A 27,290-nucleotide genomic window follows, 5' to 3' on the forward strand; every position below is an offset into this window, starting at 1 on the left:
TGAAATTGAAATTATAGAAAGTGTACAAAAAAGGTTTAGGAATAAGAATAAAAACGTGAGAGGGTGGGTTATGTGGAATGCTCAATACAACTTACTGAGTGTAAAGTTATTTTATAAAGACAGGAATGTAAACTGAAGAAAGAAACGAAAAAGGGAAAAATCGAAAAAAATATAAATGGAAGAAGGGAAGAATGGAAGAAAGAAAAATGGAAGAAAGAAAGAAGGATAGAAGGAAAAATGGAAGAAGTTTGCCACAATGAATAGAAAAGGGAATGGAGACATGAATGGACATAAGAATGGAAAGAATGAATAAAAATAGAAAGAAAGAAATAGGAAAAAGAGAACTAGGGAAAAATGAAAAAAAGAAAAGGAGTAGAAAAGAAGGGCACATAAGCAAAGAAATATTCTAACAGCGAAAAAGGCGGGAAGAACATGTAACTTGGATAAGAGGCAGTGAAGCATAACAGGGGATGTTGTCTAATGAATGTCAATGTAGAAAAGAAAACGAAGAAGAGATGTGAGATAAGAAAAACGAGTTAGAAGAATGGTAAATGGAAGAAAAAGACGAATAAAAAACCATATTCGAGACGTACATGTTCACGAACGAATATGTTCATAGGAGACGAAGGTAAGAGATGAGGTGAAATATAAAAAAATTAAAACTGTAGGAACTTTTGTAGAAAAAAATACAAAACATGTTAACTGAAGATATAAAAACAACACGACGGGGATATAGAGAAAAGAATGCAAAAACAAGAACTTTATTGATGTCAGAGTCAATTAAAAACTACAGAAAAAGAGGGCTTTATACGAAAAAAAGAAGGAGCAGGAAAAAATCTTTTGAGAGAGAGCTGCATGTAAGGGGGCAACATAAAGAAAAGCAGTTTAACAGATCACCTACTTAACGGTTTGTGATTTCAAAATGTTTTTTATGGAGACGGAAATGCATACGCTAGGGGCCAGATGCAAAGAGTCTTACTTATGTCATTTTTACTTATAAAGATCGCATGAATACTTTGTCAATAAAAGAAATTGACTTACTTTCATCAAGTTCGATGCATTTCGTAAATTGGATCCAGGCAGCTTTAAATCTTCCTTGAACCTAAAAAAACGATTGTTTTTTATAATAATAAGGTTATTTTGTCAGCTTGATCTGAAAAGGTAATTGATCAAGGTGATTTTGTCGCATTTCGTTTAGGGAAAATGGGGAGACTTCAACAGCTGGTTGGTTTATGGAGGTTGCTTAATAAAAATTTGTCTCACTCTAATGATAGTGCGCAATCAAACACGATAATCGGGCACTTTGCTAATTTAAAGATATTTTTCTAAGAGGTTTATAATCAGCTTTCCCTTTACAAAATACCGATTCAGGCCTCCCTCACCCCTCTGTACGCAAATGAGGCCGAGTAAAGATGAAAATGTTTTTTAAGGTGGCACTTAGTAATATCATTAGTTGTAGTGATAGCGAGTAATTCGTTTAACAACAGACAACATGGTCATTTAACAACATATAATAGAGTAATCTATTGCTACTAAAAATTTCCGTTTTGTATTAATTTATGGGTGCATTCTAAAGAGTTAAATAGTATTCCCGTTTACATCTGACAGAAATTTGCACGGATGACATGCAGAACGAATGAGATTTAGAAAAATTGCTTTAGAATAAACCAACTTAATATTTACAATACGAATTATTAAATTGTTAATGAGTTTGTGGGCATGCAAGACCATTAGAAGCAATAAAAAAGTATTAATTCAGCTTAAAGCCACAGAAGTATAAAGGATGTTCGAGGGGGATTCAATATTGCGTACGGTAATTGCAGACACGGAATTCTGTGCGGTACTGAGCAAGAGATTGAGAAGAGAAAAAGTCAGGTTATTGGAAATATCTAATGGGGTCCTTTCTGCGATAGGGAGGCAAGGGCAAATGAAATAATGATAAGAAAAGATTTTGCAAAAAAGCTCTTATGTTTTGAATTAGAATGGGGAGGGGCCATGGCCCTCTGGTCCTCTGTCATCGGGGGCCCTGCAACGATACTACTTTTTGCAATGCTGCACAATAAATTTATCTTATCAGATAGCAATGCTGCGTAACTCTATAACCAAGAAGGTTTAAGCAGAAAAGTGATAGGGGTCTTTTGACCCAACCAGAAACTGTTCATCTCTAAAAGCATCGTTTTAGTTGCCAGGTTTATAAGCGAGAAAAACACTTTCAGAGGTCACTAAATACCATCACCTTGCCACTGCATGTTGAGATGGTAAGACATTTATAATATTTTTTAGAATATGGGAAACAAAACTTTAAAGATCTAGCTTGTTCGCATGGCTCAAATCCAGTCTGGATTAAATACTCAGCCAAGATGTGGATGCTTCAAATTTGCTATAGGTTACTAGGGCAAAATCTCAAGAAAAACAATCAAAACAAATTTCTCAAGAATTTATGTAAAATACCATAATTCTATCTGATTCTACCATTTGACCTTAGAAATGCAGGCTCTAATTGAAGTACGGACTCTGATGACGGTCCTCATCGTACAGGCAATCAATGAACACATAAAATCATTTGAATACAATATTTTGACTTACCTGTAAAGTATACGCTAGGCTAACACGTGCTTGCAGACACTTAGGGTTCAAATGTAAAGCACGAAGAAAGTCCCGTCTAGAGTAAAACGCAGAGATCGCTATTGATATGAACACATCAGAAAAACATAACCGAAAAACGTCACAAAAGCATTTTTAATAGCTTAATATTTCACGATTCAAAGAAAATACGTTCAAGAACGCTTAAAATATTATCGATACATTTTAGAAGGCACAACGAATTGAGACTCATATTTCAAATTAGGCATTGTAACAACAACACTTTGATCATCATCAATGCAATACCAATCATGGGAAAGCTAGTGCTTGCCTAAAATGTATTAGTTAGATTACAGATATAGAAACAAATATTGTCATATCAAAACTTTTCTTAGATTAAAAATGCAATTAAAATTGAAACAGCAAAAAATAAAATAGCAGGTATTTTCTTTTTTAAATAATGAAGGTTTTATCTTTTGCAGTATATACTATCTTTCTTCTGAAATTTCATAAAATCTAAAACAGAAGATGTTAAGATATTGCACTCTTTCCTTCCAGTTAAAAATTGAAGAGGAACAGATAATGAAACATTGTTCTTTATACAGATACAAGTGTATCTTATAAATATATGTATCCTATCCTGCCTGCGTCTAGGTTTACATCTCACTAAATGTTATTGTAGGCTGCATTACTTTATCCACTCAAATGATGATTTATAGAGAGTTTTCAAGAGGTTTTGGGAGATTTTAAAAGAAGGCAATAGGAAGTTGTCAAAGGCGTACGATATTTTGATCGAATGATATGTCTTGATTGTTTCCAGAATCTTTTATATAACAGGAATCAATTTTTGAGCCAATGCATGGATAAACGTAAACTGCATTTCTTTGTTGGTAAAAACTCCTTACAATTGAGTTTGAAAATATAGAAAATCAAAAATACGCACCCTGCTTCCGTGGTGCTTTCTGCTGTGGCGTAGTCAATAATCGCATTTCCTCTGCCTAGCAAAGCGTCGACGAAAAACCGGTCTGTTTTCAAAGCATCAGTGAAACAAGATACAGCATCCCGGATTAGTCCAAGCCTGATTGTAAAAAGAAGATCTGTATATTCACTGGCCACTGTATATGTTACCCCAAACGTGATACCTATTCCATTTTGATTATGCAACAGTTAGTGATACTAGGAACGCTAACTTACCTGGTGCATAACTTAAAAAAAGGACACAAAATATTACTTTAGGATCTGGAAACTATAAGATTAAAGAGAGATGTCTGTAAATAGATTTTATGAAACCTTGAGTAAGAAAGACAAGAGCGCTGAAGTGTGAAATATTCAGTGGCCATTAAACATTCACTGGGATCATAAAGGATTATATAGGATTATGTAGGATAATTATTCATGATTTAAGGTGATATAAAAAAATATCTAAAAAACAAAAACATATCATTTAGTATATAGTGTATAGACATATCATTTGTTCTAATTTAGAAAGGCATAGCCAAAATTACAGCTTAGAGCCACAATTATCAAATATTCCTCTCCAGTTTATCAAATTATCAAGAATCCTTTTGACCTTTAGTTTCCTATCATCACTGTGTACAAAGTTGAAATTGAGCGATTATCATAACCACAAGGGCTGTGTTGTTATTAAAGTTTAATATATCAACAGGATTTCGCTATTTGAAGTTAATTTAATTTAAAAAAATACACTTGCAAATTATCAGAGGAGACTGGAAGTTAGGCTAATTCGATTAATGGCGCGTACAGAGAGTTTCATTGTTGCATACAGAAAGTGAGTTTCATTGTTGCATACAGAGAGTGAGTTTCATTGTTGCATACAGAGAGTGAGTTTCATTGTTGCACACAGAGAGTGAGTTTCATTGTTGCATACAGAGAGTGAGTTTCATTGTTGCACACAGAGAGTGAGTTTCATTGTTGCATACAGGGAGTGAGTTACATTGTTGCATACAGAGAGTGAGTTTCATTGTTGCATACAGAGAGTGAGTTACATTAATGCATACAGAGAGTTTCATTGTTGCACAAACAGGCACGTTTCTAATTTAATGAAATGCGATCTGTTTCATGAAATGATAGCCTAGCTCAAAGGGGAATCTAAATCAACGTTCAACACCTATTTTCAAGTTATGAGGTATTTCTTTTTCTTCTCTCTTATATAGGATCTTAAAGATTAGTCAATCCATGTAATTAGGGTCAGTTGTTTTTAAGCAGGCACATTGAAAATCCATATGTTTGAAGCTATTGAATATACGTAATCTTCCTTACATAAATGAAAACAAATAAAAGCATTTGACATTATAGGAACCGCGGAAAAAACACAAATATTTGACAAGGATCTAGTAGGCAAGGATTGAGGGAGCCGAGAGAAATGCTCTCAAAAGAAGTTACAAGTAAAGACTGAATATTTGGTATTTTCAATGGAAAATTACTAACGTCTGGAAAACCAAGAATGATTTTCCCTTTAGATAAAACAAAATAGATACCTTTCCTTGCAAAAAATTTCTTATCAGAAGTACCCTGGGTGCAAGATTGTTCAAAAAGAATTTCCATTTTAAAACTATTGCTTGGGATTTTTGGGTAACACTGTCTTTGACAGATAGCACTGCTTCGGGGCGGAACCAGAGAAGTGGCTAAAATGCTTTAGGCTGCCCCAATGAAGGAAATGCCAAAAGCAAATCTGTTTTCTATAGTTGGGAAGGGAGAGAGGGGACTAAAGCTTTAGCCTTAAGGGTTTGTAACCCACTTCTCTTAGGAGACTTTCTCGTTTCAAATCCGTGGGCTCTGGAGGCTGCAACTAAAAACAAGATGACCTATCTAAAAAATCGATTGATAATTCTAAATAGGACGAGAACGAATAAAATCGTAATGAGATTAACTGTTTACAAGAGAAATTTCTGAATACGCACCTGTGGTAACAGATACCAAGCGTATGGTGAATTTTCGGGTTTCTCGGCTCGAGCTGTAATTGTTAAATTGAGGAATGTAATCAAGATGCGGCTTACTACAACGGTAAGTGGTCGATATAGCAATATTACCTTAATTTCAAAGTGAAATTCAATGAAAATGCAAATTAAACCTGTTAGAAACTATTGAAAATGTTTGCGCTAGAACACAGCCGTATCAAAGCTGCAATACTTGCTCTCCAGTTCGTGTTGCTTTCTTTTTATTTTAAGATCTTTGAATCTAATTTTCGCGAGGCATGTTTACATGGAGATTCGAACGCTTTTTCCAACTGGAAAATCACTTAAATGAGCTGAAGAAACTACGGACATCTCAATACAAAAATCGTAATTCTTTCTATAATTTAAGGAGGTTCTATAATCTTTTTCCTTTCAAACCAAACAAATTTATAAAGGATGTTTTGCTGGTTTCCAGTCATACGAAATACGATGGTCCCCCTTTATTTCACCCAAAATATCAGACTAAAAATGCACATACTCTTGAGGCCGTTGAAAAATCTTGTAGAGCATTATGGAGATCACCAATTTCCAAGTACAAAAGACCACGATTTTGAAGAACCTGAAATGAGAAAGTCATAATATGTGGATAGAGAAGAACCTGGCTGTAAAATTGAGAAAAATTAGACTTAGGCAATCAACAAAGTTTCATGATATAGGAGTAAGATTCTCACCCTAAAATACAAAAACTGTTAGCAGGCCCCCGCCCTTTTGAAAGGCCATTATCTAACATCTCAAATTGTTGGAATAAATCATTTTAGTTCATGATAAAACACACATTTTGAGAAAAATGCAGAACTAAATCAAACGAAGCATTTTCACAATGTTTATTTTCTCAACATCAACATGCAGAATGATTTCTTTCTCACGGTGAAGTTTAAAAAAGCGAAAAAAGAATTCGAAAATGAACCATTGGCATGGCAGCTTAAATATCAATATTAAAGGCAACCACTCGTTTCAGCTCCCCTACGGTTGAAATAGTCCCCGCGGGGCTTACTTGCGGATGAACGGTACTGTCAAAAGTACAAGCAAGTCATATTTTGTATCAACGACGTTGTTTGATCTCGACTTCTGCCAAAGAAAATGTATCTACCTTCATGTTCTCTCTCTTCTCTAAAAGCAATACCACTCCATAATCTTTCAATGCCTATTGAAGAACAGAAGAAAATATATGATTGATTCAAAAGCACAAATGTCTTGAAGCATAAACCCAAGACTAGCTTGCGTACTAACGACTCAACTCTCTTTTGTAAAGTCTGCTTGCAGGCAACCCAAAAAGGATCTAAGAATACAAGGTGCGAGGATGTCTAAGTTGTTAGGATCGCTGACTACAGACCTAAGAGTCCGTGGTTCGAGTCCCTGAGATGACTAAACCTTCACCCAGAGTGGGGAGAGTCGCCAGCTCTCTATAATTTCAGACGTAGCAATCACAAGGTGATGTTTCATCGAGAGGAAGGACCAGGACACTGCTTTATAATGATAGCTTCTCAGTGACCCAAAACTACCTTCGGAAGCTTGGTAGCAAACAATACAAAGAGCAGGGGCAGACACTTGGTCAAATATTGGGGAGCAAGCCTATTGTTTTAATAAGATGACGTCATATTTCCCATTGTTTTAGAACAAAAGACCATTGTCCTCTAAAGTACTGGGGTCCGCCCTTGACAAGGAGATCTCACGCAGATCTGGAAATTAGCAGATTGTGAGCACTGATGGTTTAAGGTGCAAAAGAAATAAATCCACGAAACCATAATGTAGATGTGGTTGCGCTTTCGGTGCAAATAGCAATGGCAAAATTGGATACCATCATGTTGCGTCTGTACAACAGCTTATTTCGTCTAAAACATGCAAATATTCAAGTTTCGTAATCATATTTACAAAAATAAATACCACAATATAAAATTAAGTTCCTATCTGAGGTGTCATATGGAATGAAATAACAAACAAGCATTAGGGGAAAAGATTAAAAGAGAAGTATACAAACCTTTTGATAATGTTTCATTTCTTGATAACAAACTGCACGATTGAAGTAGGCCAAGTTGCAGCTTGGATCTATGGCTATGGCGACCGTTAGATCCTTGACAGCCAGTTTGTAGGCCTTGATAAAGTATTTTAGCGCACCTCTAAATAAAAACACGTTTTATTTCACTTTGTATTTCTGCCGGTAGATGCTGATGAATTTTGAAAATTTCACACTTGAAAATTTACATTTTGAAAATTTTTATACTTGTTTCTTCACAAAATATAAGCTAGTATTAAATATAGAATGAAATCTTTATCTATCAATTGAGATCAGGTGGGTAATAAACAAACTATAGCCTTCAATGATTGAGTTTTTCGAACTGAGACCCTCTAGCAGGGATGCTGGGGCATTTGCCGCATCGGTAGCCCTTAGATTTGACCCTTGCCAACAAAGTTAACCACAAACGAGGCTCTATTAGCAAAAAAGGCTTTCTTTAGTCGGAAGAAAGGACCTTTGATTATTAACAGTGCATTGAATAGGAATGTGCGAAACTTTAAATCGGGAAGCCATTTCTCAAAACCAATACTTGAATGATATGGATATGCGAGAGCTGCAATGCTCTGCGTATGAATGCTGAAAAAGCCAGAGCAGCCAAAAACATTGCTAGGAGAGACAGTTGAGGCCCTCCCCTCGCGTGGGTTGGTCTGGGGCACTTCTATCGGATGGCAACACTCTGGTGACCATAGTCTGGTCACAAAAGAAGCCCGATTCAGTCTTTTTTATAAATCAATATTGCTCACCCAAAGATAATCACAGGGTCTCTTCTGAAAATAATCGCACTTTATTTTACTGTTTTCTGTCGATTTTTGCATTTTAGTACAGCGTACATTTTGTCTTAGAGAAGGTGCATAGTTGCTACTCTTACCTGTAAAGATATCCCCTAATGCTTTTCGGTTTCAGGCGGATAGCCTCGTTACAATTCAGTATAGCTTTAGCAAACCTCCCTTTCATGCCGTAGTATTCTGCTCTACTTAGATAAGCCTAGGAGAAGAAGCATCTCATTTTAAAACGTCTTCGTTACGTCTAAATGTTACGTAGATGATCTATATCCGGTAATCTATCATGGATATTTCAAATGGCAAACCATGTGCTGGCTTTGGCCAATATTTAAGAGGAAAGTCAAGAGCAAAATACACAATATAAAGTATTTAGAGCATGTTAAAGTATTGAGATCTTTTCGTTAATATAGAGTTTTAGACAGCAAAAATCATATTATTACAATACATACATAGTTTCATTGAAAAAGAAGGTAAAGAAATTAATGCGTTGTCGACAGCAAACTAGAGACTTTATCATGACAGATGTGAGTGTAAAAATATAGCTTTGTGAGACACTTCCTAGAAGACAGTTCAATCAAAAGTGGTTAATTTCGGCTTTGAGTCAATGTCTACGCGCTTTTTCATAATTTCAGCTATTACTTAAAGACAGTGCGTCCTTATAAAATGCAGTAGCACGAACAATAGTTAAAACTGCTTATGAAATGCTGACAAAAATCCAGCAGTTCTGTGATTTGATTGGTTTAGATCAAGCTATTTGAACGTTGATTGGTTTAGATCAAGCTACTTAATGTTGATTGGTTTAGATCAGGCTATTTGAAAGTTGATTGGTTTAGATCAAGCTACTGGAACGTTGATTGGCTACACCACCATCGCCTTTAAAAATAATCACTACTCAGATTCTGAGAAAAATGTAAACATTTATAAACACACCTGAAAAAACTTGGGGTTATAGGCCAGGGCTCTGTTGAAGTCTTGAACGGCCTTTGCATGACGTAATTTCATTTTGGACAGGCCTCGCTGGTAACAGCACTACACGATAATTCAAGAAATGCAATGAGAAAGTTTCAGTAAGTAGAAGGATCTTATCATTGTTAATTATTCTGCATGAATTAGCAAAATGATAAAGGAATGTTGTTAGAGTAGAACAATATTCACATATTTAAAGTTATCGAATTGGGTCAGTGAATCCGATATGAAATGAATCCGGTATCATGTGAACAGAGCCTTAGCTGGTGTACTAAGCCTTTTGGATGGTATTGCAGTGAAGACATAAACAAAAATAAGTACCTCAGAATATTCAGGATTGATTTTCAATGCATTATTGAAAGCATCCAGCGCGCTGTTGTGGTCTACCAAATCAGTGTACGCCATCCCAATCAGAAAATAAACTTCCGCGGCAGGGAACGGCCATTCGGCTTTAGGGTCCCAAGGTTTCTGGAATGATAAGTTAACAAACAACGAAATTACAATAAATATTAAGAATAAGATGAATATATAAGAGGGAATAACGTTCACAACCTGTACAATAATTTCATTCTCTTGACTTTGAACATCATTCGAATGGAACTCCAATGGATTTTTCGGATCTCTCGAAATCAACATACATATACCCTGAAAAATTTTAATGGTTTGGTCGCAGACAAACCGAAGGGCCTTGATAATGATGTACTTGTCTAAAAATTGTGTTCACCCATAGGGTATGAAAAGCATTTAATCTGGGATGCATCCCCCAATTTGAGCTCCATCTTACCATTTAAAATCTAACAGATAAAGTGAAAACAGTAGAATCTACCATGAGCCTTAATGCTTCTCCGAAACAATCGATTGCTTCTTTCAATAGTTTAGCCTTCATCTTTGTTTTTCCAAGCAAGATATATAGTTGTGGGACATGTTTACTTTTCACAGTCTTTTCAAGAATCTCTATTGCCTGTAAAAAATTTATCAATTGTTTACAGCAATGCTACCTCAAAATTCTCATATATTGAATACACTTCAATGTCAAAGTATTTTAAGAGAAGGGGCTCTTTGCTTCTATTTCTTTGCTTCGTTTCTGGTTTCAGCAGCAAAAATCAGGCTCAGGCACAGGTATAAAAGAAAACCTTAAAGTATCAAACTGCCAATACCTCGACGGCCACAAGAAAAACTACAAGCAGATAATTTGATTTCTTTAATCTAATCATAATTCAGTCGTAGCATAAAATCAGTCAGGTTCATTCATTCGGTTTCTTCACCGAACTCTGACAGATAAGGCGATGTAAATTTGGCCATTTGTTCCTTAAAAAAGATTTGGTAGGCTCAAAGGTCCAAGCCACCCCATTTTTAGGAGATGATGTGAATAAATCTAAGCTAACTAGACGTTCAATAAAACAATCGCATAGAATGATCTTTAAACATAGACACACTGAAGCAGACAGTTGCTTGCTCTTCAAAAAGAACTCAACGATTGTTCCTGAAAGGCTGGTCCGATACGTCTTCACTGCAGCAATGCTCCTTCATCGAAGCTCCGAATGTGTTATTTTCTTAAGTACTTGTATTTGCCTTTACTCATAAGGTGATTCAGAAATGCGGGCAGACAAGTCTATAAACAAACCTGATTGTAGTTCTGGAGAAAAGCATACACAGCAGCTTGTTGAGTGGGGGATGTGCCACTCCCCTTGGACATAGCTGCGCATTGCCTGATATAAAGATTGAAGAAAAAATTAAACATCCATTCTATAAGTGCAAACATGACGTAATTGAATTGTTTTACGTTTGGCTAGCACTTGTGTGATGGAGACTAACGGTAGGTATAATGGCGTTGAAGAGAAAATGTCCTTGAAGTTGCAAAGCAAGGACTGCGGGTGCATTAGAAGCTGTCAATGCAAGCTATTGCTAAAAATATCACACCTAAAAAATGCATCTTAGATAAAGAGTTCCTAGAAGATGATCATACCAGTATCCTGGTGTAACTTATGAAAAAAGTTAGCAATTCACGCAAACTTACTTGATATGGTAGCTTGCTAGTTCAAATTGCCCCTCTTCCATAAGCAATTTTCCCTGCAATAAAACGGACGCTCTGATAAAAGTTTTACAACCAGTGACAAGTTGCCACTTTGCTGGATTGTCTCAGAAATCTTCGATTGAAGAGATAATGAAACATCAGGTAGAAAGTAGTAGATCAAAGGTGGTATGGTGAAATATAATTGCTTCGTATTACCTAGCTACAATTTTAGATGAATATCTTAGGAATCGAGCAATGCTTTCCAATGTGGCCATTCCCCCCCCCCCCCCCTTTGAACAATGTTGGTTTACAGTTAGGTTTACAGTCAATACTCTACAAAACGACGTAGGGGATTAGGAAGAACGCTTTCTTCCGCGACTTCTATGATATTTTTCTAAATTATCAACATTGTTTGAGGGGAAAGGGGGTGCGGAAACAAGATTATCCGCGAAAAGAATTGCTTAGCGTTTCAAGTACTTTTGGCATTGATTGTAGACCAACTTGCAGGCTTTCTTTTCTATCAATTTACCCAGAATTTAACATTTTCAGTAGGCTAAGACTGATAAAGTTTGTTTCTCTTAAGGTACAGTAGAGGTACCAAAGATGCAAAAGATTTCTGCGATTATTATGAATCAAACATGAAGAAACCATTCATTCAAGAAAACAATTTCTTATCCACAAAGTTTGCAAAGCAACAAAGAGTAGCCAAATCAAAAGAGGTGAAATAAAATGCTTCTATCAAATGCTTCTTAAAGGGATTAAAATAATTTTGAACAATATTAGATGATGGACATCTTCCTTACCCTTGTCATTCTGTAGTCTATAACATCTGGTCGCAAATGAATCGCTCTCGTGTAATCGAATATTGCATCTCGCCTCTGCAGTAAGGTAAAAGATTATTTGATAGGCGCTCGTCTAGGCCTCACAATAAAAAGTCTTACGCAGAACGTAGATGTAGAGGAAAATACAAAATCCATTTCCCAGAGACGGTAGTTGAATTCACGAAACCTTGGGTAAACCTCAACTAAACTTTGTTGGAACAGTGCTAAACAATATTTTAACCATCAAGGTAGGGGATACGACTGGCCTTACTTCTACCTTATAAACTTTACCTTGGACATTGGGGATTGACAAAGGAACGCTGGTTAAAGTAATAAATTCTATCCAACACCCTTGCTCTACGTCGTAAGATAAGATGTTTGAATCGAAATCAAACATACACTCGGATAAGTATAAAAATCGGATAGGACATACACTGTTCAGCATTTGGAATGCCTCTGCGCGGCAGATATAGGCACGAACATATGTCGGATCGACTCTGACTGCAATATTGAAGCGTCTTATAGCCCTAGAATAAGATAAAATGAATATGATAAGGGGGTATGGAAAACACAAAGATGTCATTAGGTTTTGGAACATTACAGAGAAAACACAGACAAAGACAATACACGCTAATTTCTCATAGTGTTTTGTCTTAGCTTGAAATGACCATTTCAATTGCAAAAAAATGCCTGGGATGACCTTTGTCTCTCTATCTAAATTACAAAAGAGTGATGATTGATACTTTCTAGAATTTCATTCTCAAGCAATGTACCAAGATACCAATAGAGGACTTCAAAGGAAATGTTTGAGATACTGTAGGTTATGTGTCTCTGAAATTGCATATTGACCTATCATAATAGTACGTTTTGCCTTCAGCGTTGCAAAAATATCTAAAAGACTCAATAAAAGATTAATATTTAGGACAAAAAGTTGATGATACAAAAAGAATTGATGTTCTGACATACAGGGCTTTATCAAACTGGCAATCTCAGTAGCTATTGTTGACAATGACAATAACGAAAACTAACAATCACTTGAAAATTTACTCACATATGTGGGTTGTTCATCTTTGTCATTTGAATCAGGCCTAGATTGACATGGGCAGCAGGGACGCGTGGATCCAAACGAATGGCTACTTCAAAATCAGAGATTGCTTCTTCCCATCTGTACAACGATAAATCAAATATCAAGGCGAAGAATGCAAAGATAGAATTTCAAGAGACATCGATTGCAAAAAAATTTGTTTATTTTTTAAAGCAAAAATATATACAAAAACTTTGATTGTACGTACGTACGAACAATTACAAAAAACGTGCTTGTAATGCACTGGGCATTTTTCGGAAGGTGTCTGCTATTAGGAGGTGCATGTTGTCTGGAAGTTAGTGGCACAGGGATCTGTCCGCTCCTGTGTGCTATTTGGAGGTGTCAGTTTTTTAAAAGTCTTCTTTAATGTACGCTTTTACTGCACAGAAGATATATTGAAAGAAAACTATTTCTTCATTAATTTCACCACCAAATATAAAAACAATCTAAAGATATACGCTGCTTTTGAATAGTTCAGTGTTGACCAACCAGGAAGATTTAGCTTCTAACCTAAATCTAGAGAGAAAAAAGATGCAACGCTGCTAGAACAAACTTTTTACAAGCATGTAAAATAATCGTAATACTTGCCTTTTCATTTCTGTATATAAAATTCCACGGTGAAGATACGCATTAACATTTTCCACAGTATCATCCAGTAAGATTGAAGTGCTTAGATCTTGAAGGGCTTTCTTCTGTGAACATCTTTGCGCAAGAAATCATAATGTAAGTAAAATAATACAGAATCTAATTATCTTTGTATTAATTCTCCGGTGGAAATTATTGTCTGAGATATTAAAATTGGGAAAGAAACAAACTAAGTATATTCTACAACGATCTGAAAATGGCTACATACGCTTATAATAAATTTGACATGCATTATATATGCAACGGATAAAATGAAAAATATATGTTCAATTAGGAGAAGCAGGTAACAAAAACACCAAAGCAGTTAATGCTCTGTCCAAAAGTCATCGAAATCTTTATTACCCTTTTATTTCATCCGTGGTAATCTCCTATTTATTACATTTGATCTAGCTGATACGTTCAGACAGACAAAATAGAATCACAGGTTAATAGGCATGTCCTGGTGAAGTGAAATTTCCTAGATAAGCATAAAATATACGAGAGAGAAAAATATCCACTATCTTAAAGAATGTAACTTAAAGTAGTTTTACATACCTGCGAAGGAGGCAGCCTCGAAAGTAGAAAGCAGTTATGTTGTTAGGATTAAGGTGAATTGCAATGGAGAGGTCCTTCAAGGCATTTTCAAACATGGACTAGAAAAAAATGGTTCTTAATATTACTAGAAATCTCCTGATAGACAACAACAGAGCAAAGCAGTGCTTGCTATATCATGACACAATTTGATAAAATATAAAATATTGGCTTATTTCCTAATGGATAAATTCCACCCCTGATATATTCTACTTTTGAGGAGCACGGGAAATGCAAATGAAATTGAATTGAGTAAGTTAGGGTTGGAAAAAGGCGTACATCCTGAAGTTCAGGCCACTTCAACTACACTTATAAAGTACTGCTGACAATAACGAACTAATAAACAAAACTGAAAATTATAGATTGCTAGCATTACCAATTTTGAGTATGCTCTGCCACGATAAGTGTACGCTTCTTCATTATATGGCTCCTGAGTCAGCAATGCTGTGAAGTCGTTTATTGCTGCTGTCCAAGAACTAAACATATAAATTGGTTTATTTGAAAAAATTGCAATTGAAAGTTTTATAAATGTTTATGAGACTAACTAAATACGCAGTTTGAAGCCTCGGCTACAAACCTTGCCAAAAACCATGGAAAACCCTGCGGTCAATGAAAGATTTTGACGAAATAAAAGTTTCCAGTCGTAAGATACAGAAATATCCCCCGCCCCTACCCTAAACATGTTGGTTGAAAAGCCTATTACTTACCCTAACTGATAGAGTTACATTGGCTGAACTTCAAGCTCTGAAACTGTTGTTACTCAACATTGCTTAAAGGGGAAAAGGTAATGCTACTGAAGTTATGCGAAATTTAAGCGCAGTAGACATGGCGAGCATTGTAGTCATCGGGGCATATTGCACCTCAAGGTAAAACCATGCATTAAGTGCTCAATCTTACGAATCAGTTCATGCTAAATTTTGACAAATTGATATTGACAAAAAAAATCTACGACACCCTTAAATATACCTTAAGAAATAGTTTACTTTGACAACATAAACTGGAGGAAGACCATAGAATATCTAGAGATTGAGATATGACCAATGAAAAATCTTATCTTTATTCACACAAATTGCAGAATATATATAACTATTATTTCACCCCTATCATATCTTAATAAAGGCACCATTTTACCACTCCATTTCCACGCAAATAATGTACCAGAAAAGATTGTTTGCATATTTCAAGCGAAGGTACACTCCATTTCCCTTGAAAGTGTAATTTGAGCATTACTTTTTACAAAGACAAGATACACTAAAATCCTAACAGATCGTACAGTGTTTTCGATCATACATGTTTCTCCAAAATATTACAAGCAATACAAAAGGATTGCTTTCATAAGCACCCCTAGGCCTCTCTGATTCGACACCCCTGGACAGGTTACGCGGTATGTGTTTGGCTATTTATCTAAATAGTCCTGTCCATGGTTGTAGAAGCAGCATTTACCTGTTTTCAAAATGATAGATCCCGATATTACGTATGCCCTCTGTTCTGGTGGGGAGTATGGAATTCGCCTGTTTGAAATCTTCCAGCGCAAGAAGAATATCACCACGCTGAAATTCAAAAACAAACGTCCAAAGTGCGTTACAATTATATCACAAAAAATTGTGGACCCTTGTGCACAATTAATCGAAACAACACAACAAGTCTGATCGTATGAATTCTATTAGATGACGGATTCATAGGCCTTCTCAGAAGGGACAGGCCGAGGATTTCAATGTCAAGAAAGAATACATTTTAAACCTTTCTCATATGAAAACGGAGAACTGTGGGCAGGACCTTTACAAAACAAAAGCATAAGTGACATCATAATTATGTACAGCATTGTTTGATTTTCCTAGGTTAAAAAAGACAAAGTACCTGCTGGAACATGTACGCTCTCTCGTAATAAATGTCAGCGTTTCCTGGCCGTAGCTTTATGGCCTAAAAAGTAAAATACTAATTTCCACTATCTACAATTTTAAAAAGCAAATATTTTCAAAAAATGTCAAAGTTAACAGCACAACTTCAAAACTTTTGCTTAATTTTGTGAAATATGCATCAAAAACATACTAAAGAAAAATAAATACTAAAAAACCTATAAAAAGTTCAGGAAGAGCTATTCATTATTTGCAAAATTCTTCTGTCAGCTTCCATTGGGTACCAGAGCCTCAGTAAAAGGGTGGGGTCGAATTGGCTATGAGAGAAGAGAGGCTCAAGGCTAAACAATACAGAACCTCGATTTGGAGTAAACAAGCATATCGGTCGACTCATCTCTTTTATTGCTCGACTCGGCTTTCCTTTGAGGCTCTGGTACCATGATAGCTATGCACATGGCAAAGATTCTGTTTACATGATTACGCATCAGAATTTATATCGTGAAAAGCCAAACTGTTCTCCCTTCTCTTCATGCACGTTGATTAGCATAATGTAAATCGAAAATGTTTAACGATATAATGTAAAATTAAGATGATATCGTGTTAAAGGTTGAATCCAATAATTTTTTATATGGATTGAAAAGAGGGCCTTATTTCAGAACAAAAATTAGTCGAACGATATTCCTAGACGAATTTGTTTTCAAAATTTACAAAAGTTCTCTAAAGATTAAAAAAAAGCAGCAGAAATTCTAGGGCTAATAATGATATAGATCTAATTAATGATGTTAAAAAGAAATCTAAGGTAAAAAGCAAATCATTAGTGATATCGGAGCATATTTCTTGATCTGATGAAAACTTCTGGTACCTGGGAATAGTTGAAAATTGCCATCGTGAAATCTCCTTTCTTCTTGTAGAGCTCAGCTCTGCGAAAATGAGAAATTTTACCAGTGCAGGAGGGTTAAGAATAACATGCAAGCCAAGAGGTAGCTGTGAAGTTATAGAGTATGGGAAACTAATGGGGCAAAAGTGCTAAAAAACTGACTTATTTGGAAAAAACTGGTTGTCTGAGTTCTGTATAAAAACGACAAAATATCAATACAAGCTTGTGAACAATGGTATCTTGTCAAAAAGTAAAATTTTACCACTAGATGAGGGGTAGAGAGGGAAAGAACGAGAAGCATTGAGACTGGAAGAGCAAGGATAAATAAAAGAAGTAGGGGTCGATTGGTAATGAGGAGGGAGGGTTTACAAAAGGAGTTTCTCTTCATTAAGATGGATAAGGTAGGTATTTTTACAATATGCCTTGCCTTTATCAGATCACGCACATTTTTTTTTCTCGGGTCAATGCGCATCTAAATTCTTAGTTTTGATTGTTACCTTATACGAACGCAATAATATTTAAGATAATAGCTAAATAGAAGGTTTGACCCTTGTTAAGATGCACCTGTTCTAACATCGAAAATTCTATATCTTAGGTCAAGTAGAGACAGGTAATTATTGAAAACATTTGTAAAGAAAATCAACCTTGATAGATATGCTCCAACGTGAGTTGTGTTATAATTTAGAATGTAGTCTAAATCCTCTAATGCTTTCTAAAAGATGATTGAAAAATCGTTAAAATCAAGGAAGGGCTTTATACAGCTTTATATCAGACAGAAATAGCTGGGCATTGGCAAAACCTGGGTAAGGTCTGTCTCAACTTAAGATGCAAAAAATTAAGAGACCTTTGACAAAACAATATACATGACACTGGTCTGTCAAATATTCAAAATATATTGTTATTCACAGTTGCAAACTATAAAAAGCTACAGATTTTTTGACACTACTAGGAAGTTCAGTGTATTTTTTCGGTTCTTTCTTTGATTAGCAGTTCATTCAGAATCAATTCAGGATAACTTTCAAAGATAATTCGTGTCATACTTCAATTAAACAAATGAATCTGCTTAATAACAAATGAAAAAGAATGACGCGACGGTATGGCATACTTTTGTGTTCCCTTGTAACAAAAACAAGAAATGTCGGTGCCAATAGGCATCGAGGAGCTTTGGTTCAAGTTCGATTGCTCTGTCAAGAGAAAATAGAATACAATGGAGTACAAGAGAGAACTTGAAAAAGAATCGAATACAATAATTCAAATTTACTGCTGAGAGCTAGTATTCAAAGCTACGAAAGATTACTGTTGTGTGTGATCTATCCTTTTTCATGGTGCGAGCTCAGCTCTAAGTCTACTACACACCCATGTAAACATAACACTGTTCGCTTTGCAGTTAATGAAGATCTGACTGAGCAAGAGTAGCAAGCTTCGATTTAATATTTTAATCACTTGTTATTCGTTGCGATTTGAATAAATATACTAAAATGCGTGCGGTACAATATGCTGAATTTAAAAAACGATAAATGTAAGTAAATTTTACCAGGAAATTTTTTTAAAAATAATTAACGACGTTTCGAGCATAGCCCGTTATCAAGACATATCATAGACGTTATTTTTTCGATTTGAATAAACTATGTGATGAAGTACTGATAAACACTTCTGGAAACATTTTGGACCAAATACTGACAAAAGACATCTAGTGATACGTCATAAAGTAAAACAATGATTAGAATCATAACAATAACCTAATCATAACGTAAAAATTGATGTATCACTGGTATATTGTTAACTGTTAGTATTAATTGTAGCAAGCAAGAGGCAAAGTATCAAGCAAAAGACCTCTGTGCAATATGTTATAAAAAGTTTGCTTTTTTCAAAGCCATCTTCAATCTCTGTGCAATAAAACAAAATAGGCACAAAGAGTTATCGATTATTGATGTTTTTCAAGAAAAGCTTACCTTCCTAAGTCTTCTTTTGCTTTTTTCAGATCCCCAGTCTAAAAGATGAAAAACATATGTCAATACGACCTTGAAAACAATATTTTACAACTTGCTAAAAGCTTTTTTATCTGACACTATTCCGAGCATATAATGTCAGAAAAACTTCGATCTTATTACAAATGAAAAAGCCGCTATTGTGTAGACAGAAGGAGCTCGCATTCGGGTCTGGGGAACAGGAAGGGGGTAGAACATTTCAAAGTTTACAAGATCTAGGGAGGAAGAAAGAGTTGTGGGATTGAGTTCGTGCGTTAGGCAAAGAGACTTTGAAAGGGTGCCATTGCGCAATAGGTTTGGTCTAAAGTTATTGACAGACACACATCAGCGATCACTTACTTTTCTGTAGCAAGCACCTCTTCTACAAAGATGACATGCTAACATTTCTGGAGCATCAGTTGAATCTATCAGTGACGTCATAGATTCGATTTCGTTTATCAGCAACTAGGACGAGAATTTTTCAAAATATGAAAAATGAAACAAAAATCGGACTTTTACAAAGTTAAGAGGCAATTTTCCGTGGAAAAAAAGGCACGGAGGAACGAAAAAGAGAATATTTTCTAATGAAACCTTGTAAATCTCTATTTCTGGATCTGACTCTGCCGGTGGTTTGATGATCTCAATCTGTTGCAAAATTTCTTCATCGATGTTTGTTTGAGGTTCACTGGCAAGGAAGAGATGACAATAAAATGGTAAAGTGACATGACCAATATCATACGATTGAATAATATTCATGACGGGAGCAAGCAAGCAGAGGGTGCGGTGATAGAGCACAAGGGAAGATGCTCTGTGAAGTTGGAACAGGGTAAAACGGGGAAAAGAGGTATAAAGGGGACAATGGAGACAAAAAGTACAAAGAAGGATAAAGGAGACTAGAAAGGACAAAAGGGACAAAGGGTACAACGGGGAGAGGGTTCAAATGGGACAAAGAAGATAAAAAAAGAACAAAGGGTATACAGGAGGCAAAGGGAATGAGAAAGCACAAAGAGGACAAAAGGTACAACGGGTACAAAGGGGGAAAAAGAGACAAAAAAGGAAAAAGAAGACAAGGACATCAAATGAAATATTTCCCTTTAAGGAACTCAAAGTTCCTGTGGTGAAAATTATTTTGTTATTTAGACATCAATAGTTTGATTGGAGCAAATAACAAGCAATCAAGGAATTAGACAAAAAGCTTACATCTCTTGCTCAGGAATATCTTCTTCGTCAACTGCAAAGCAAAAAGGACTATGTATATATGCTTGTGTTCTATGTGTTCTTTGCTTGTGGGCAATGTATAGTCGACTTTGTTCCGATCAAAGCTCACGGGATAAAAAAAGGAATAAATTGCACACAAATAAAGACAAGCCCGCTTGATGAATACCGCAGTGATTATATCAGATTGTCTTCATGTCTATCCAAAAATGATTTTTTTGAGTTTGTGGATTGATAAAACAATCACATGGCAGAAATACATACCAGAAGGAAGACTTGGAGGGTAAAGTTCATCAAACCATGGGTACCAGTAATTCTCTTTTGTCCAATAAAACGCATCAGATGCATCTCTGGATAACAAATTACAATTCTTGACAAATGATAGTATTACAAGGAGAGTCTATGTGTAAAATTATAGGTACCAAATTCAAGCGCTAGTAGAGAAATAATTTTAGCACTGATAGCAATTACTCAAGGACACCGGAACATATTGTGGAGTAGAGGAGGGCGGGGTGGAGTTCTAGACAAATTGGCAAATTTTTAAAGTAGTTTTCCCCCATAATCTTTGAGCCCCCCCCCTAGCCCCCTGGCTCTGGCTTGCCTGCTATCTTAGGCTAAATAAGTAATATCAATAGGTTATATAGTAGTACTCATGATATTTATTAGAAGCACAGCAGACTCGGTATACCGATGTGCAAAAAGGATACAAAAATTTGCCTAAATCCAATCAAAATATACCAAACATCAAAGAGAACAAAAAACCAGTGCTTTTTAGCAAAGCACGATGGACAATGCAAAATAACAAAACATTACTGAAAGCTAAATAATGATCTTAAATTTTAACACACAGAGACAAGAAGGTAGTATCTATAAATTGAAAAATATTGATGTTTTATTGAGGAATATAGGGTCTCAGTGAGAGTACTTTATTCAGAAAATGCAAAATAAAAATGAGTAGTATAAGATTCTTTATATCGTTCATTACACTACTGTGATGCATGTAAATATGAAGACAATAAACAAATAATAGAACACTTATTTGCAAACTAACCCTTTGAAATTTGAGCCTATAGTTTTGTCAAAGTCAAGACGACAGTGTAAACTTCGCCTTCTTTGTCTTTGGCTGCAATTATAAAGAAATAAATAAGTTATTCATAGTGTGGATTAAAAAATGGGCAATTATAAACTGATATTATGGGTACTGGTGAAAATTTAGCAATGTAAAAGGATTGCAGTAATATACCTTTCTCTTCCCACAGTTTGAATGTTTCCTAATGATGTAGATCTGAAAAATTCAGTAAATCACCATAAGACATTCCTCTACTGAATTGAAAAGGTTTGATACACAAAATATACAAAATGCATAAGAATTTGAAAATAAAAAATCATATTTTCCCAGAACAGCCAGAATATATGTACGCCCTTGTGCACCCTAGTGCGCCCCTGTGTCTGGGGTCACTGTATATTGCGGTTGAATAAAGCATTTCTGCATTCTAAAATTATCCTCCTTATTCAGGCAGCTTAAAAAAGAATTTAATTTTTTAATTTCAATCCTACTGTTCCTCAGAATGCAAAGGAAAATAAGATCAGCAGATTTTTTGAAAATAAGACCTTTCAATTTTTCGAGGCGCTTGAAGCAAGAACTCTTGTATCTGCCTCTCTCGTTCCTGAAAAAGAAATAGATAAAAATGGAAATTTAATCATTGACTCAACGTTCAAGTTGAGAACACAGAGTCCAGAAAATACTTCATTATACCATTATATATTTCTAAAAATTCAATGTAAATAAAGTGAGGTTTGCTTGAAGTTGCTGATGTCCTTCAATTTTCAAAAAACCTATCTTCCTTTTTTTAGCAATGCCATAAAATATACTTCTATACATGTTGAGCCTTTCTAAAACATGTTTGGCTCTTCCTCCATTAGTTATTACTCTGCAGTCTGTGGTTGGTACTTGTAAACCGGCACATAACAAACAGTTAAAAGAAAACCTTGGATTGTGAAAAAATAAAATATCAAACCGGGTCTGGCCTCTTAATCTTCGGAGACTTCTTTTTGATCAAGTTCCTACGAAACACGGAAAATGCACACTGTTACATTTTCACAGTGCTACCAAGAACGGCTACAATGGAAACCCGGTATTTGACCTGTCAATAAACAGGTCTAAGTTCTGGAAATTCTATATTCAAAAACACAAAATGTTTCTTGTTTTAGGCCGCAGAACGTTGGAAGCAAAGAATATATTCAACCTCAAAATCCGGTGTTAAAAACTGAGAAACTGAGAAGATAAAAATTTTCTAATGGTAGAATATGGTGCAGCTATTTTGCTTATCATACCTGAGGTCATAACAATTTTGAATCGAACAAAAAATGAACTGTTAAATGTATTAAATTAAATGCAGGTACAAAAAAGAACGGCGCAGGCCCCTATATAAGCAAATGCATTAACAGAAAACAACCCGTTAACTTTTGCTCTGATGAAGCCCCGTATGCCGGGGCGAAATATTAGCCTTTACTGATTTACGTGTTTTTATTGTTGTTCATTCTCGGCGTATTGCGGTGTTTCATATTTGCTACAACAGAAAACAAACCTGGTTCCTTTGACTGATAGCTTCTTCGATGCTTCGCTAAATCTAGTGTCTCTCCTCGAAGAGTTAAAGTTTTCGATTGAAGGAACCAAGCTGCTTTCTAATAAAAAATAGATATGATCAAAAAGCTAAGATGTGAACCTTCTTTAGAACACTTAAAACTTCAAATAGAAAGTGCAGTTTTTTAAATAGACCTGATACAAAGTGTTCTGTCAAAAGCCAAAATATTTTGTCACAGTCTTCTTTTTTTGATCAGTAAAAAGTAGGAAAGGATCAAGCCAAGGTGCAAAGATCTAATAACGAAACAAAATAAGCCAGTAGTTTTCCTTGAGCAATTTAGCAAATTAAAAATTTGAAGCGATTCTGATTCAATACTAATTTTTCAGTAGAACAAGTTGAATTCAGAAACAGATTTCAGTTAGCTTCTCTGTTAAAGGGCAAACACGATTATTAAAGAAGTCACACACAAAGACTGCAGACTTTGTTGAATTAGTCTAAAGTATCATTGCTGTAGGAAGCTTTATTAAACAGGTGTGCAGGACCAAGGTTTAACAATGATGAGTGATCCAATAGAGCAAGTTGGCCCTTGAAACGCCCATTGGAGGGCATCTTGAAAGTTAGCGTTGCTGAAGGGCTACCATCCGTAAACATATGAAATGAAATAAACAAATATAAACTAAGATCAACAAATGGCTTCATTAGAATAAGTGTACCAAATGTTTGAAAGACATGTTTCCTGAATCTTTAGATAGAAAGTTTTTGCTAATTTGTGAATTAATTTTGAAAAAGGTATCAACATTACCAATTTTAGTACCAATCGTTAGATTTGAATCGGTAGCAGAATCGTCTACTTTATCCACTGTGTTGACGTCATTATCAAACTCTTTAAGCTATGCGAAAAAAGTAAAAACATTCAAAAAATTATTAACCACAAACATTTACAAAGGTTATTTAAGATGAAAAGTAAAAGAAAATTCTTACGAAACCCCAGTTTAAGTGCTGGATATGTTGAAGATATTATAAAATTGGATTGTAAAGAAATATCAAAAGCTAAAAAATGTTTGTGTACATAGACAAAAATATATCTTACTTCGTTAATCGTTATACATGGAAACGTTTCTTCAGGATTCCCCTGCTCTTCATCTTGCCTCTGTTTCAATATTTCATCCTTCATTTCAACCATTCTTTGTGACTGGTTCTTAAGCTGAAAAATGGCATCATCTTTTATTAGTTTTGACACCACCCCTACTTCTTTAGAACGTCTATATCTCAAGAACTATCCCCACTCTCAACTAAATTTTACTTTTGAAAAATGCAAAAGTCTGATCGCTGGTAAAAATCCGCTTGTGAAAGTTCTCATTTCAACCCAACTGTTCTCATTTCATTCCGAAAGTATGCTTATAACAGCTTTTAGCCGATGCAGTTTGTTTTATTAACTTTATTCAATGGGCGAAGCTAGAAGGACCATTTCATCATGACATTCATTATCATTTATAGAGTAATAAAGTGTCAGAAACGGGGTATTCACTGATTACCCAAAAGGCTGTGTTGATTTATTACAGAAAGCTTTGCAATTAGAACTGGGATAAATAGTAGAATGGGACCTTGAACCAAGCGGGTTAAAGGATTTTAAAGGGGGTTCCGTGTGGTTTAAGCCATGCTGCTCTTAAGAGTCTGTTACAAAAACAGTTGCATTTTCGTGGAATAAACAAAAGTTTGTTTCTTGGGCCAAGGAAAATACCATTAAACATAACTACCTCTTGAACAGATGAATCAAAATCCGATTCAAACGTCTGGAATTTTGCATCATCAATTTGAATGGCCGGTTGCGATGCAGTTCTCCTAAATAAGAACAAGACTTGGTCAAAATCTGCAATGAAAATTCTAAAAACATCCAAAAACAGTTTACCCTGCCATTTAAAGCCCCAAACCAAAAGATTTTCAAAGGGTAAGAAATCTATCTTGTCGGAAGTTTGAGGTATTTTTCCACAGTAGGAAGTTTGTCGGAAGTTTGAGGTATTTTTCCACAGTACTCCGTGATGCTGTTTCTATACCTTAATCCTGACCCTAATTAATGAACTTCCAATATTTTACAATAGTCTGTATATTAATAGCATAATAAATTATTATCATCATCAACCTTTTTGGGACTTCCACATAAAAATCCACTGAGACTTTATCATCATCAATTTGTTCCTCTTCTTTGGGTTTATCCTCTCGCAATTTCGCCATCATTCTTCGCACTTCAGAGACTGAGTTGAGCAAGGGTGTGGCTGCAAAAGACAATGACTAAGTTTGTAACTTTTAGAATCCACGGTTTTAAATGGGAGATCAAAAATTGCTTTAATTGTTGCAGAAGCAAATTGTATGCATCCAAAACATGAGGAACAAAGATAGAACTGAGTTGATTGAATCCTAAACCCTAACGCCATTGCTAATTTCACCAAGTTTCATTTAACTTCATACAATACTTCATACATTCCATATGTTGAATCTTTGAAAGTTAAAAGAAACGTTTTCAAAAATATTGATAGTATGAAAACCAAAATTTCAACATCAATAGGAAAAAAACCGTAAAGAATAAAATCTGATCATAAATTAACATGTAAATACTTAATTTCTAACAAAAGTCTCACTAAATAGTAAGAAACTGAAATCATGAGTCCGTGAAAATATTATGGTATCAGAACGTCAAACCAGAATCAAAGTGACCGCTTCACTATCTTGCAGATAATTTCTTCACGAAATTCCAGTTGGTGGTATATTCATCTTGATGGAAATTTAAAAACTCAGCTAACTAAATAGGTGCAAATAGGCAATTTTTTGTCCTACACAAAACCAATTCAATCTTGTTAAATATCATACCCCTGTCTTCATCTTGACTATCATCGGGCTTCTCTACTTCGCCGCTTCCTCTCGCAGTATCGCCATTCAAACTGCTCAAAAGGTTCTGTCTTTCCTTGGCTCTTTTAACAGATGCAGAGCCATGTGCTCTCGCAATAATCCTACAATAGAGTCAGATAAGGAGAAACAGGATAATAAGAAAAGGCCCTAAACAAGATAAAAACAAAATTTACTCGAGTTTTTCTGATTAAAAACCCTTGCCGTAAAGCTTGCCCCCTTTCCTTTTGGTATAAAGTTGCCCTATGATCACATTAAAGGTTCTTGCGCAACCGGCATGCTAAGCGGCAGTTGTTTTGAGAAATTGACTGCATTTTGTATTTTTATGCAGTACGATATTAGGCCGGTCTTTTTAATTATAGTCGCAAAGCATGCGGATTGCGCAAGAGTCTTAAAGAGTAAAACTCGGAGTTGCAACAAAGAAACATTACGTTTTACACAAGAAATCATGTCCAGCTTTGCCTATACATCGAGTATTTTAAGACAGACCAGTAAACAGTAATATAAACATGAAAATTAGGCAAATAAAGGAAACAGTGAACATCAGCTGGAGTAAATAAACATTTTATCTCATACCGTTGCCTCTGTTTAGCTGTAACCTCAATTTCGGTATCGTCTTCAGAGCTAGATTCATCTTGGATGACGTCATTCAATTCATCCAATCGCTCCATCTCCTCCTCAATAACGTCAATGGGTGCTTGATATCTCGGTATCAATTGCTGCTTCACAGCTTCCGGGGGAATATCAAACTTCGGCGGCGCAGGGGTCCAGTACAACCTTTGAAAATTGGATACCTGACTATCAGTATAAGAAAGCATTTCCAAATTTCAGCAAATATTAAAAGAATCAATACATACTACGTCATGACTATGAGTTTAGTCTAGTTTTTTATTTGGGTATAATATTGTATTGAAAACTGTTCTACATAGAGTTTCACAACAAGCTGCTACTTTTCGCAGTTGCTAGAATCAAGTACTTGCAGGTAAACTTGTGGCTCCCAAATTCGTAACAAGAGAAGAGACTTATTGTATGGGTCGATTCAAGAAGCATTTCAGGCCTGCATATGCATCTTAAAAATCATTAACGAAAGTTGAAACAGGCATCAACCAGGCACAGCAAACGAGCAATTTCAGGTTTCTTCTAAGGAAAAAATTATAAGGTATTCAATAAGATATTAGAGAAATATGATTTATAACAACATGACAGGTATGTCTTCTTACCGCGTTGCGTCATATTTCAATTCAATTTTTTGACCATCAACTTGAAGTATCTTTTCGTCATTCTCGTCAAACTAAAAGATGTAGAAGTATTTTTCTAAGCAAAACAAATTAATACAATTTTTTTATATATTGAAATTTGTTAAAGAACATAAACAATAATGTCGAACTGAGTGAAAAGAAGAGATATAGATATAAAAACCCAATGGAGAAGTGCT

The 27,290-nt window shown here is 35.3% G+C and overlaps 1 protein-coding gene across 1 annotated transcript in view; it reads right to left on the minus strand.

Annotated features, from left to right (window-relative positions):
* The window catches only part of LOC135695276 (uncharacterized), a 39,693-nt gene that overhangs the window by 4,901 nt on the left and 7,502 nt on the right, over window positions 1–27,290 (minus strand). Inside the window, exons 9-49 of the mRNA XM_089109622.1 lie at window positions 27,076–27,146; window positions 26,432–26,632; window positions 25,820–25,959; window positions 25,095–25,227; window positions 24,712–24,796; window positions 24,045–24,158; window positions 23,757–23,844; window positions 22,958–23,054; window positions 22,388–22,433; window positions 21,981–22,036; window positions 21,613–21,654; window positions 21,421–21,492; window positions 20,634–20,719; window positions 20,355–20,385; window positions 19,746–19,839; window positions 19,515–19,619; window positions 19,140–19,177; window positions 18,293–18,371; window positions 17,832–17,899; window positions 17,173–17,230; window positions 16,312–16,374; window positions 15,898–16,004; window positions 14,831–14,930; window positions 14,419–14,516; window positions 13,828–13,941; window positions 13,207–13,320; window positions 12,589–12,682; window positions 12,138–12,212; window positions 11,338–11,390; window positions 10,945–11,029; window positions 10,147–10,281; window positions 9,642–9,788; window positions 9,285–9,383; window positions 8,441–8,556; window positions 7,537–7,675; window positions 6,649–6,702; window positions 6,037–6,117; window positions 5,505–5,557; window positions 3,527–3,661; window positions 2,587–2,662; window positions 1,042–1,102 (exon numbers count right to left, since the gene is read on the minus strand). Of these exons, the coding sequence (XP_088965748.1) occupies window positions 1,042–1,102; window positions 2,587–2,662; window positions 3,527–3,661; window positions 5,505–5,557; window positions 6,037–6,117; window positions 6,649–6,702; window positions 7,537–7,675; window positions 8,441–8,556; window positions 9,285–9,383; window positions 9,642–9,788; window positions 10,147–10,281; window positions 10,945–11,029; window positions 11,338–11,390; window positions 12,138–12,212; window positions 12,589–12,682; window positions 13,207–13,320; window positions 13,828–13,941; window positions 14,419–14,516; window positions 14,831–14,930; window positions 15,898–16,004; window positions 16,312–16,374; window positions 17,173–17,230; window positions 17,832–17,899; window positions 18,293–18,371; window positions 19,140–19,177; window positions 19,515–19,619; window positions 19,746–19,839; window positions 20,355–20,385; window positions 20,634–20,719; window positions 21,421–21,492; window positions 21,613–21,654; window positions 21,981–22,036; window positions 22,388–22,433; window positions 22,958–23,054; window positions 23,757–23,844; window positions 24,045–24,158; window positions 24,712–24,796; window positions 25,095–25,227; window positions 25,820–25,959; window positions 26,432–26,632; window positions 27,076–27,146 (3,703 nt within the window). The remainder of the gene's footprint in view (window positions 1–1,041; window positions 1,103–2,586; window positions 2,663–3,526; window positions 3,662–5,504; window positions 5,558–6,036; window positions 6,118–6,648; window positions 6,703–7,536; window positions 7,676–8,440; window positions 8,557–9,284; window positions 9,384–9,641; window positions 9,789–10,146; window positions 10,282–10,944; window positions 11,030–11,337; window positions 11,391–12,137; window positions 12,213–12,588; window positions 12,683–13,206; window positions 13,321–13,827; window positions 13,942–14,418; window positions 14,517–14,830; window positions 14,931–15,897; window positions 16,005–16,311; window positions 16,375–17,172; window positions 17,231–17,831; window positions 17,900–18,292; window positions 18,372–19,139; window positions 19,178–19,514; window positions 19,620–19,745; window positions 19,840–20,354; window positions 20,386–20,633; window positions 20,720–21,420; window positions 21,493–21,612; window positions 21,655–21,980; window positions 22,037–22,387; window positions 22,434–22,957; window positions 23,055–23,756; window positions 23,845–24,044; window positions 24,159–24,711; window positions 24,797–25,094; window positions 25,228–25,819; window positions 25,960–26,431; window positions 26,633–27,075; window positions 27,147–27,290) is intronic.

Source organism: Rhopilema esculentum, chromosome 2 (genome assembly GCF_057945365.1).
Source record: "Rhopilema esculentum isolate cy_ngs chromosome 2, ASM5794536v1, whole genome shotgun sequence".
NCBI classification, from domain to species: Eukaryota; Metazoa; Cnidaria; class Scyphozoa; order Rhizostomeae; family Rhizostomatidae; genus Rhopilema; species Rhopilema esculentum.